Raw genomic sequence first — 11,886 nt, 5'->3', positions numbered from 1 at the left:
ACCCGGCCTCTAACAACACGTACGCGTCTTTCGGCGTCTTCTACAATGGCTATGTTAATTACGTGACGAGGAACTAAACTATCAATGAAGCCACCTCTGGCTACTTCAGTTACAGTGAGTTTAACAGGAGCAAAAAAGCACGTGGCCCCCTAGGGCAACCGAAACGAGGGTTTTAGACGTTGATTATGGAAAATTGAAACCTGAGTTGAGTATGAGATGACACCAATAAATTATAATTTTGTTAGATAGTAGCTTTATCAGCCATAAAGTAATCAATAAAAATACCAGTTTCCTGGAGATGGATGCTTTAGTGTGTTTGGGGTGAAAATGGCAATGAATGGTGAGTTGCTTTAAACAAATCATGCTACACCGAAGTTTTAGTTGTGGCTTTGTGTAAGGAACGTGATGGTCACTTATTCCTGCAACACGAGAACACTTCGATTACAAGTCCGTAGTACTTTTAAGAAATGAGAGAAACAGACCTAGGTGGGGAGGGTACCTGTCCCACCCCACCCTCTTTAAAGTATCTTATCTAGAAAAGGCTTTGTGAAAAAAAAAAGTCCCGGGTCTCTCAATAACAGCCTTGAGCGCAGCTGTTGAAGCTTTCTCCGGTCAATGGTTTCTTCCTTGGATCTTAAAGTTTCTTTCTCTTGCTTTATTTTTGGCATTTTGCCCGTTGCAGGGCCTGGCAAATCAGAAAGCCACATAGAAAATTAAATGAAAGCTATTGCTAAGTTCCAGTCTCTACCCCAGTGGAGTTTTCAAACTCCTCTTCAGCATATTTGATGCCCAATGAGTAGTACATTAATCCCTGGTCCTAAAATCATTCTGTGAACTTTCTCCCAGAATTTTTGCTCAGTTTGCAATTAAAACAACTTTTTTTCTTCTCTTTTTAATGGCAGGGGCGGGGTCTCACTATGTTGCCCAGGCTGGTCTCCAGCTCCTGGCCTCAAACAATCCTCCTGCCTCGGCCTCCCAAAGTGCTGGGATTACAAGCGTGAGCCACCGCGCCCAGCCACAGTTTGCAATTCTTAAGGCAAGGGTGACAATAGGGGACAGGGGTCTGACAGGAGACAGGATTTCTGTGGAAAACTGCACCAAGGGCCTTCTCTCCATGTCCTGTAGTTTGAAGGTTTACAAAGGACTGCACATTTTACATGAGTCATCTCAACGAACGCTCTCCTCGCCGCATTAACACCCCACACGGTTACGAGTCCCATTTTACTCACGGGGACACCGAATCTGTAAGAAGCCTGGTCGCTTGTCCCAGTCACAGCAAAACGAGCCGCGGGGCTCAGCGGCCCTAACTTTTAGGCTGTAGGGTCCTCGCCGACCACCCCGCCAAAATGTCAGGCCTCGGGGCCCTTGCACCCCCACCCCAGGGACACGGATCGAAAGGGTCGCAGCAACGCCTCCCCCGCACCCAGGAGCGTTTTCCAGGCCTTTGCACCAACCTCGTTGGCTAAGCCCCCTGCCCAGAGGCGGCCGGGCTGGGAGGAGGTGCTTTCGGGAGGCGGGGCCGCGGCCCGGGGATCGTCTCCCGCCTGCGGGCTCCAATCGCTGCGCCTCACGCAATCTTAAACGGTTCCCGGGCGAACCGGGGCCCGCGCGCGCCAAGGCCGCCGAGACCCTCAGGAGCTGCGACCCTGGTCCCGTGGGACCTGTGGGGGCCTGGGCGGCGGCGCCCCCGACCCAGCCAGCGGACGGGCCGGGGGGGAACCGGGAGGTCCCGGGGGGCGTCCACGGGGGTGTCCCCGGGGGTCTCCGGAAGGCGCCGGCGGAGGCTCCCGCGCTGCGCTTGAAAATCGCGCGCGGCCCCGCGGCCAGCCTGCGTAGGGGCAAGGCGCAGCCAATGGGAAGGGTCGGGGGCATGGTACAGCCAATGGGAAGGGCCGGGGCACCAAAGCCAATGGGAAGGGCCGGGAGCGCGCGGCGCGGGAGATTTAAAGGCTGCTGGAGTGAGGGGTCGCCCGTGCACCCCGTCCCAGTCGTCCTGTCCTGGCCGCTCGCTCTGCTTCGCTGCGCCGCCACTATGCTCTCCGTCCGTGTCCCGCTCGCGCCCATCACGGACCCGAAGCAGCTGCAGCTCTCGCCGCTGAAGGGGCTCAGCTTGGTCGACAAGGAGAACACGGTGAGCACGCGGGGAGGGCGCTGCGGGCAGAGGAGGGAGGCAGGGAAAGCGAAGCCGCTCTTCACTCACACGCGTCTCCCCGCAGCCGCCGGCCCTGAGCGGGACCCGCGTCCTGGCCAGCAAGACCGCGAGGAGGATCTTCCAGGAGCCCGCGGAGCCGGTGCGTGGCGGGAGTGGGGCAGAGGGGCCAGGGGCGGCCTTGGGCGTCTTGGCGCCAAAGCCGCATTGTTTCCTCAGCTGTTCACGCCCGCGCCGGCTCCTTTCCCGCCTAGGCGGCCCCTCCCCAGGGCGGCCTCCCGCGCCCCTCGGCCCATTTCCCGGTTCGGGCGTGCGCTCCTCTGCTGCGACCCACGGAGTGCGACGGGACAGCCACGTTTTCACATCGGGCCCCATGAAATTGCCGCCAATGGAAAGGACTTGGTCCAGAAAAACGTTAGTTTCATATGGTTCGCCCCGTACTTAAGTGTTTTATTTTCTCCCCCAACAGAAAACTAAAGCAGCTGCCCCCGACGTGGAGGATGAGCCGCTGCTGAGAGAAAACCCCCGCCGCTTTGTCATCTTCCCCATCGAGTACCATGATATCTGGCAGATGTATAAGAAGGCAGAGGCTTCCTTCTGGACCGCCGAGGAGGTAATCGGAGGACCCCAGAAGACCCCTGCAGGGGTGACCGTGACACCTCAGACATAAATGCACTTGGAGGTTCCCGTTGGCAAGGGGGGCTAACTGTGGGGCATAGTAAGTGGTGCCAGCACACTTAAAGTTTGAGTGCTCAGTGTGAGTCCTGCAGGCTTTACTCTCTTCCTTTTATGCTAAAATTGTGACTTCCGAACCTCAGGTGGACCTCTCCAAGGACATTCAGCACTGGGAATCCCTGAAGCCCGAGGAGAGATATTTTATATCCCATGTTCTGGCTTTCTTTGCAGCAAGCGATGGCATAGTAAATGAAAACTTGGTGAGTTTCCAAAACATCTTTCATTCATTTGACGTTGATGATCTGAGGTCGAACTAGTTCGCTCTCCTTGTCTTGTACGTTTTTCCATGCTGAGTGCATCTGTGTGTGTAAGCTGGGTTTTATATTAGATGGCATTTCCTGTTTTGTAACACTTTGCAGTTCTTTCTTATGGTATTTTCCTGACTCTAGAGAAGCTGAGACAATATTAAGTGGTGGCAATGTGATGATTCCTTGTGGCCACCACATCCGCTCTCTTTTTTTTTTTTTTTTTTTTTTTTTTTGAGACGGAGCCTCACTCTGGCCCAGGCTGGAGTGCAGTGGCGCAATCTTGGCTCACTGCAACCTCTGCCTCCTGGGTTCAAGCGATTCCCTAGCCTCAGCCTCATGAGTAGCTGGGATTACAGACGTGCACCACCACGCCTGGCTAATTTCTGTATTTTTAGTAGAGACAGGGTTTTACTATGTTGGCCAGGCTGGTCTCGAACTGCTGACCTCAGGTGATCCGCCCACCTCGGCCTCCCAAAGTGTTGGGATTACAGGTGTGAGCCACCACGCCCGGCTCTGCTCCCTCCTTTTTGTGGCTTTGCTGTTTTAATAATAATTTGGTTGTATCTCATTGCGAATGGATCTTTCTTGACATAAATTAATTAGGAAATCATGGAGCGCTCACAGAAATCCTATTTTATATGTATCTATTTCCTGATCTGTAAGTTGAGCATATGACATAAATATCAAAGAAATGTGACAAATTGGATGAAACATATATAGAAATAAACCTTATAATGGTACAGAGTGCGATGCTGCCAGTAGTTTTTTCTCAAGCTTAACTTTGATGTGTTTTGCCACTAGGTGGAGCGATTTAGCCAAGAAGTTCAGATTACAGAAGCCCGCTGTTTCTATGGCTTCCAAATTGCCATGGAAAACATACATTCTGAAATGTATAGTCTTCTTATTGACACTTACATAAAAGATCCCAAAGAAAGGTGAGTATTCAAGTGGTATGCAAGATTTTTAGGACTCACTAATTGTTGATTTATTACAAATTTTTAGTTCATCTAGGGATAAAAATGATTCCAGAATGACTAAGCAGACAGTCATAGGCATTCCCAGCACCCGTGGTCATGCCTGCTCTTAGCAAGGGGCCTAAATTCACTTTATTCACTTAGAGTTGTGAAGGTACTCCACTTTTAGAGTTGGATGTTTACCAATCTAAAACCTTCCTTTGAAAAAATTCCTAGATGTTGGGTAAGACAAACTGAAACCTATGTCTGACCATCTTTGTTCATTTGGTAAATTTGTTGAGAAGCTAGAATGTGGGGCTGCAGTGGGATGAAGGACGGGGAGGACTTGCCTCCTAAGGAGCCTGCAGTACGGTACAGGCAAATAAGACTTAGTAGGAGTTACATAAGGCAGAGGCAGCGGTGAACCCTGAGATTGATTTAGGCATGCAGCAGTTTGGCTGAATAAAGGTAGCTTAAGGTCAGTTTTGTTTTGGAGATTGGAGGTGGCGGGATTAGAAATGAGCTGTTGGAGTAGTCTAGATACAAAGGTCAGTTTTAGGCTGGGCGCGGTGGTTCACGCCTGTAATCCCAGCACTTTGGGAGGCTGAGGCGGGCGGATCACGAGGTCAGGAGATCAAGACCATCCTGGCTAACACGGTGAAACTCCGTCTCTACTAAAAATAAAAAAATTAGCTGGGTGTGGTGGCAGGCGCCTGTAGTCCCAGCTACTCGGGAGGCTGAGGCAGGAGAATGGCGTGAACCCCGGAGGCGGAGCTTGCGCTCCAGCCTGGGTGACAGAGCAAGACTCCGTCTCAAAAAACAAAACAAAACAAAACAAAAGGTCAGCTTTAGGGACCGGAACCTTGTATGGAGTGGAAGTGGTGAAGCTGCAACCTAAAGTAGCTATTGTAGACTTTGAAGTACATGAAGAGGAAAAGTGGTAACTTGAAAGGACTGAGGAAATTCATTGGGGGTAAAGAGATTTTAACATGTTTATAGGTGGAAATTGAGAAAAGAAGGCAAAGATTAGGGGTACGATCGGGGGCAAATGCCCAGAAGGGGAACAGGAAGGTCTGCTGGGGAAGCCTCAAAAACAAGGGAGAGGCAGACCCAGGTCTCAAAGAGAGGGACAGAGTGAGATGGAAAGAATGAAAGACAGCTGGGCGTGGTAGTCTGAGCTAGTAGTCCCAGCTACTTGGCAGGCTGAGGCAGAAGGATGGCTTGAGCCCTGGAGTTTGGTTTTACCGTGAGCTGTGATCATCTCGCTGCACTCTAGCCTGGGCAACAGAGTGAGACCCTCATCTCTTTAAAAAAAAAAAAAAAAAAGAAAGCTGCCCAATGTCTGGTGACCTTGGCTTCAGAACACAAGGTCATCTGGGTAGGAACAGTCTGGGAAATCAGTAGCCTTTCAAGGTGGGCACCAGAATAAAGGGAGGCAGAGAAGTGTGGTAAGGGAGACCCAGTTAACTGTAGTACCCATGGATTTGCTTTCCTGACCTGGGATCGACAGTGTAACACAGAGTTCTAGTAGGAAGCAATCTTAGTTTATTGATTGGTTTAATTTTATGATATAGATGTGGCAACTGGGGCCAAATAATGCACCCAATCATAGTCTGATAATAGCACAGCAGTTAGGATTTTATGGTTCTTCAAATTTAAATTCTATGATTCTTCAAATTGAACAATGATCTGGACTTGAAATAATTTTAAAGGCAACAAATGTCCCTGCTGTACTGGACTATGTTTTACAGTTTGTAGACCCTGAAGCTCAATAAGAACTACAGAATACCCAAACTTGTATTAATGTAAATCAAATGTTGAGATTTTTAAAAGAACACTGGAAGGAAAAACTGACGAGTCAAAATCAAACATTCCGGTGTGAGTTCTTCCTTTAGGAAAAGGATTGGCAAATACTTGAATTTGGCCTTTGTCCCAGAGCTCTTATCTAGCAGTTGGTAATCGGGGGTCTTTTACTGTAATGCTTCTTTTGCTGATATCGTATGTGCCTACTAGGGAATTTCTCTTCAATGCCATTGAAACGTTGCCTTGTGTCAAGAAGAAGGCAGACTGGGCCTTGCGCTGGATTGGGGACAAAGAGGCTACCTATGGTAAGGAGACCCTTGGAGACCCTTGCCCCTACTTAAACCTGAGCTTCATTTTCCAAGTAATGTTACTGGATTTTTGGCCCTTGAATACCAACTCACTAGAATCATTTTGGTGTTAACTCCTAAATAGGTGAACGTGTTGTAGCCTTTGCTGCAGTGGAAGGCATCTTCTTTTCCGGTTCTTTTGCATCGATATTCTGGCTCAAGAAACGAGGACTGATGCCTGGCCTCACATTTTCTAATGAACTTATTAGCAGAGATGAGGTGAGTCTAAATCAAATAATAGGGTGACCTAAACCCCAAACACAACTCGGGCATACTCTTGTGTTCACTGACGGGGACCTGAGATACTAGATGGCATATATCCACATTTAATGTGTGAGTTCAACCATACACATACTTGACAAAAGAAGGAAATATTTTCATTTACTGAAACTGTTTTACTTGCATTCTCAATATATTGTAATACATTAGTACGTACGTATTGCCCATAAAACTACAAGTTCTTCGTTTTTTGAGGGGACGGAATCTTGCTCTGTCGCTCCAGGCTGGAGTGCAATGGCGTGATCTTGGCTCACTGCAACCTCTGCCTCCCAGGTTCAAGTGATTCTCCTGCCTCAGCCTCCCAAGTAGCTGGGATTGTAGGCGCCTGCCACCATGCCCAACTAATTTTCGTCTTTTTGTAGAGACAGGGTTTCACCATGTTTGCCAGGCTGGGGTTGAACTCCTGACCTCAGGTGATCCGCCCGCCTCGGCCTCCCACAGTGCTGGGATTATAGGCATGAGCCACCGTGCCCAGCCAAAACTACAAGTTATTGATGGGATTGGGATTTTAAGGGATGTTTCATTATTTTTGCCTGGTATTAATATGTGATCCCCTTTTCCGTAAAAATGTTCATAGTAGAGCCAGGAGCGGTGGCTCACGCCTGTAATCCCAGCACTTTGGTAGGCCGAGGCGGCTGGATCACGAGGTCAGGATATCGAGACCATCCTGGCTAACATGGTGAAACCCTGTCTCTACTAAAAATACAAAAAATTAGCCAGGTGTGGTGGCACATGCCTATTGTCCCAGCTACTTGAGAGGCTGAGGTGGGAGAATCGCCTGAACCTGGGAGGCGGAGGTTGCAGTGAGCCAAGATCGCACCACTGCACTCCAGCCTGGGTGACAGTCCCCCCCCCCAAAAAAAATGTTCATAGTAGCCATTATGTTTCTCCTGTTTGATCTAGAAATTGCCCCTCTACTTCAATATTAATAAGCATTTCAATGAAATGAGTATACATTTTGGTCTAGTGTATGTCTTTGATTAAGTCACATTTGAAAAGCCAGGAGCATGAACTCCATCTTACTTGGAGCCCAGTGGGCAAATCAAACATGGTTACCTTGTAGGAGGGCCTTCCTTACTGGATTGGGAGATAAGCTGTGAAGCTTGGTGTTTAATGCACTAACTTGCAAACTTGATTTACTTGAAATTGCGTACAAATTTCCCAAGCATCTAAAAACTAGCTTTATTACTGAGCTTTGCCTTTCCTGCTGGGAGTAGTGGCAAAATTAGCGCTCATGGCTGTAGAAAGAACACTGAGTGAAGCTCTGACTCCTCCTTTGCCAACACACAGCAGAGCAAGAAATAGACCTTGCCTGTCTTCATCTAGGTGGCAACTTTGAGGGCCTTGAATGGGACTGAGCTTGCCTTGGTGACATCAGCAGAGAAGTCAGTAGTTGAAGTCATCTTCCCTTTGAGAGTTCAAGTGCTCTCAGTATGGCTGAGCATGTTGGATAAGGAGAATGCAGAAAAGGACAAAGTAATTTCATATTCCATGTTAATGACAGAAGTCTTCTGGCTTTAGTGATCTTGAATTTTTTTTTCTAGGGTTTACACTGTGATTTTGCTTGCCTGATGTTCAAACACCTGGTACACAAACCATCGGAGGAGAGAGTAAGAGAAATAATTATCAATGCTGTTCGGATAGAACAGGTAAGTGGGTGATGAAATGGGTCACTCAAGCTTGCTAGAAAATGCCTGTGCTTTAGTTGTATTCAGAAGCTGTATTTTGGTTCCTAGGAGTTCCTCACCGAGGCCTTGCCTGTGAAGCTCATTGGGATGAATTGCACTCTAATGAAGCAATACATTGAGTTTGTGGCAGACAGACTTATGCTGGAACTGGGTTTTAGCAAGGTAAAGTATTGTTTACATAGCCTTCTGCTTGTTTTGAAACTGGTGCTCTGTATTTATATCTTGATGTGAACCTTTTCAGGTTTTCAGAGTAGAGAACCCATTTGACTTTATGGAGAATATTTCACTGGAAGGAAAGACTAACTTCTTTGAGAAGAGAGTAGGCGAGTATCAGAGGATGGGAGTGATGTCAAGTCCAACAGAGAATTCTTTTACCTTGGATGCTGACTTCTAAATGAACTGAAGATGTGCCCTTATTTGGCTGATTTTTTTTTTCCATCTCATAAGAAAAATCAGCTGAAGTGTTACCAGCTAGCCACACCATGAATTGTCCGTAATGTTCATTAACAGCATCTTTAAAACTGTGTAGCTACCTCACAACCAGTCCTGTTTATTTATAGTGCTGGTAGTATCACCTTTTGCCAGAAGGCCTGGCTGGCTGTGACTTACCATAGCAGTGACAATGGCAGTATTGGCTTTAAAGGGAGGGGTGACCCTTTAGTGAGCTTGGCACAGCAGGATTAAACAGTCCTTTAACCAGCACAGCCAGTTAAAAGATGCAGCATCACTGCTTCAGCGCAGATTTTAATGTTTACTTAAATATAAACCTGGCACTTTACAAACAAATAAACATTGTTTGTACTCACAAGGCGATAATAGCTTGATTTATTTGGTTTCTACACCAAATACAAAGCATTCTCCTGACCACTAATGGGAGCCAATTCACAATTCACTAAGTGACTAAAGTAAGTTAAACTTGTGTAGACTAAGCATGTAATTTTTAAGTTTTATTTTAATGAATTAAAATATTCGTTAACCAACTTTAAAGTCAGTCCTGTGTATACCTAGATATTAGTCAGTTGGTGCCAGATAGAAGACAGGTTGTGTTTTTATCCTGTGGCTTGTGTAGTGTCCTGGGATTCTTTGCCCCCTCTGAGTAGAGTGTTGTGGGATAAAGGAATCTCTCAGGGCGAGGAGCTTCTTAAGTTAAATCACTAGAAATTTAGGGGTGATCTGGGCCTTCATATGTATGAGAAGCTGTCTCATTTTATTTCTCATTATTTTCCTCAACGTCTGGTTGATAAAAAATTCTTGAAGAGTTCATATGTGGGAGCTAAGGTAGTATTGTAAAATTTCAAGTCATCCTTAAACAAAATGACCCACCTAAGATCTTGCCCCTGTTAAGTGGAGAAATCAACCAGAGGTGGTTCCTACAAGTTGTTGTTTATTCTAGTTTTGTTTGGTGTAAGTAGGTTGTGTGAGTTGATTCATTAATATTTACTATGTCTTTTAAATCAGAAATTTTTAATTATCTATGTTCTTCTAGATTTTACCTGTAGTTCATACTTTAATCACCCAGTGTCTTATTCTGGCATTGTCTAAATCTGAGCATTATCTAGGGGAATCTTAAACTTTAGTAGGCAACCATGAGCTGTTAATACAGTTTCCATTCAAATATTAATTTCAGAATGCAACATAATTTGTTGTTTTTTTTTTTTTTTTTTTTTGAGATGGAGTCTCGCTCTGTCACCCAGGCTGGAGTGCAGTGGCGTGATTTCGGCTCACTGCAACCTCCGTCTCCTGGGTTCAAGCAATTCTCCTGTCTCAGCCTCCCTAGTAGCTTGGGACTGCAGGTATGTGCTACCACACCTGGCTAATTTTTGTATTTTTAGTAGAGATGGAGTTTCACCATATTGGTCAGGCTGGTCTTGAACTCCTGACCTCAGGTGATCCACCCACCTCGTCCTCCCAAAGTACTGGGATTGCAGGCATGATAAACAAATATTCTTAATAGGGGCTACTTTGAATTAATCTGCCTTTATGTGTGGGAGAATAAAGCTGAGACATTGCATGAAAGATGATGAGAGATAAATGTTGATCTTTTGGCCCCATTTGTTAATTGTATTCACTATTTGAATGTCGTCCTGTTTATTGTTAGTTTTCTTCATCATTTATTGTACAGACAATTTTTAAATCTCTGTAATATGATACATTTTCCTATCTTTTAAGTTATTGTTACCTAAAGTTAATCCAGATTATATGGTCCTTATACTTGTACAACATTAAAATGAAAGGCTTTGTCTTGCATTGTGAGGTACAGGCGGAAGTTGGAATCAGGTTTTAGGATTCTGTCTCATTAGCTGAATAATGTGAGGATTAATTTCTGCCAGCTCAGACCATTTCCTGATCAGTTGAAAGGGAAACTAGTATTTCAGTCTCAAAATTGAATAATGCACAAGTGTTAAGTGATTAAAATAAAACTGTTCTTATGTCAGTTTCTTGATTGGTAAAATTTGCATTTTAATTCAGGAAGACAAATATTTTTTGGCCAGGCATGGCTGTAATCCCAGCACTTTGGGAGACCAAGGTAGGCAGATCACCTGAGGTCAGGAGTTCGAGATCACCCTGGCCAACATGGTGAAACCCCATCTCTACTAAAAATACAAAAATTAGCCGGGCGTGGTGGCACACGCCTGTAATCCCAGCTACTCGGGAGGCTGAGGCAGGAGAATCACTTGAACCCGGGAGGCAGAGGTTGCAGTGAGCTGAGATTGCACCACTGCACTCCAGCCTGGGCAACAGAGTGAGACTCTGTCTAAAAAAAAAAATATTTTTTGTAAAGGCTAACGAATTCATTTGCTTGCCACTGGTTCTGGGCAAGAGACTTGCCTTGTGCCTATTCTGGCACAAGGTGTATAGGAGACAGGTACACCCCAAAGGTGGTGCCCGAAAATATTAACTGCCATACTGCATGTGGGGTTTGTGAAGCCGGGGCTGAGTTAACTTCTCAACTGTGGGGAGCCACTCCTGGGGCTCTTTTCCCGTTTGCAAAATAGGTGGGGCTAGAGGTCTTCCCAGCTGGAGTTTTGCTTTGCTGTCCTTCGTCTGACCTGTGTGGACTCCAGCTCAGGTTTGGATTGGTCCCTGTGTCTATAAAGGCCCTTTCCTGACTCGGAATCCCACCCACTTTGATAAAGCCTTTTAGAATTCATGACACCCATCCCCAAACGAACCAATCATTCCTTGTACTTCACGCCACTGCCATTCAGTTCATTGAACAAACAGCAGCTCTCTTGTCAGGTGACATTTTCTACCTGCATTTTAATTCAGGAAGATGGGGCGCTGAGCCAGAGGGAAGGCCCCTTCCTCTGGAGCTTGGGTTTACTCCTAGAGAGGAAAACTGATAGATGAGTAGATCTGAAGTGTTGGGCAGTGGTGAGGGCAGCAGAGAATTCTAAGGTGGATAGGAGTGATTGGGAGAGGTCTCATGAGGGAGATGATGTTTCCTTGGTGGAGGGGACTGGGACTAGTGTCTGAGGTTGTGCTGCTTCCAACTCCTGTGTTCTCATGAAGATTCCTTCCCATGCTGCTCTGTAAGAGAAAGTTGTCTTTGAGGGCACAGCTTTTTATCTGTCTCTATATTTATAAGCATAAGGCCTCCAAGGATCAGGTATTGAAGTGACTGTTACATGGGGAAATAAACTAATTGGAACTGAAGTATTTTGGGGTGGATGGTATCTTGGG

The 11,886-nt window shown here is 46.4% G+C and overlaps 1 protein-coding gene across 15 annotated transcripts in view; it reads left to right on the top strand.

The window, feature by feature from the left end:
* The first annotated feature begins 683 nt into the window (after positions 1 to 683).
* Positions 684 to 11,886, top strand: part of RRM2 (ribonucleotide reductase regulatory subunit M2) — a 56,251-nt gene continuing 45,048 nt past the window's right edge. For 4 of the 15 annotated variants that reach the window (XR_010136369.1, XR_010136368.1, XR_010136367.1 and 1 more), the window contains exons 1-9: positions 1,921 to 2,131; positions 2,217 to 2,291; positions 2,619 to 2,762; positions 2,968 to 3,084; positions 3,934 to 4,067; positions 6,099 to 6,193; positions 6,321 to 6,454; positions 8,059 to 8,163; positions 8,251 to 8,364. Coding sequence is in view for 12 of the 15 variants with exons in the window: in XM_054547766.2 (XP_054403741.1) it covers positions 2,033 to 2,131; positions 2,217 to 2,291; positions 2,619 to 2,762; positions 2,968 to 3,084; positions 3,934 to 4,067; positions 6,099 to 6,193; positions 6,321 to 6,454; positions 8,059 to 8,163; positions 8,251 to 8,364 (1,017 nt within the window). In the remaining 3 variants the exon portion in view is untranslated. Of the gene's footprint in view, positions 2,132 to 2,216; positions 2,292 to 2,618; positions 2,763 to 2,967; positions 3,085 to 3,933; positions 4,068 to 6,098; positions 6,194 to 6,320; positions 6,455 to 8,058; positions 8,164 to 8,250; positions 8,365 to 8,443; positions 10,637 to 11,886 lie in introns of those variants that run through there. The other 11 variants (XM_054547764.2, XM_054547763.2, XM_054547762.2 and 8 more) reach the window with 9 other exon arrangements.

The sequence above is a fragment of the Pongo abelii genome, chromosome 12, assembly GCF_028885655.2.
Source record: "Pongo abelii isolate AG06213 chromosome 12, NHGRI_mPonAbe1-v2.0_pri, whole genome shotgun sequence".
NCBI lineage: Eukaryota > Metazoa > Chordata > Mammalia > Primates > Hominidae > Pongo > Pongo abelii.
Note: the sequence above shows the minus strand (reverse complement) of the source record. Positions and strands in the feature narration are given on the sequence as shown.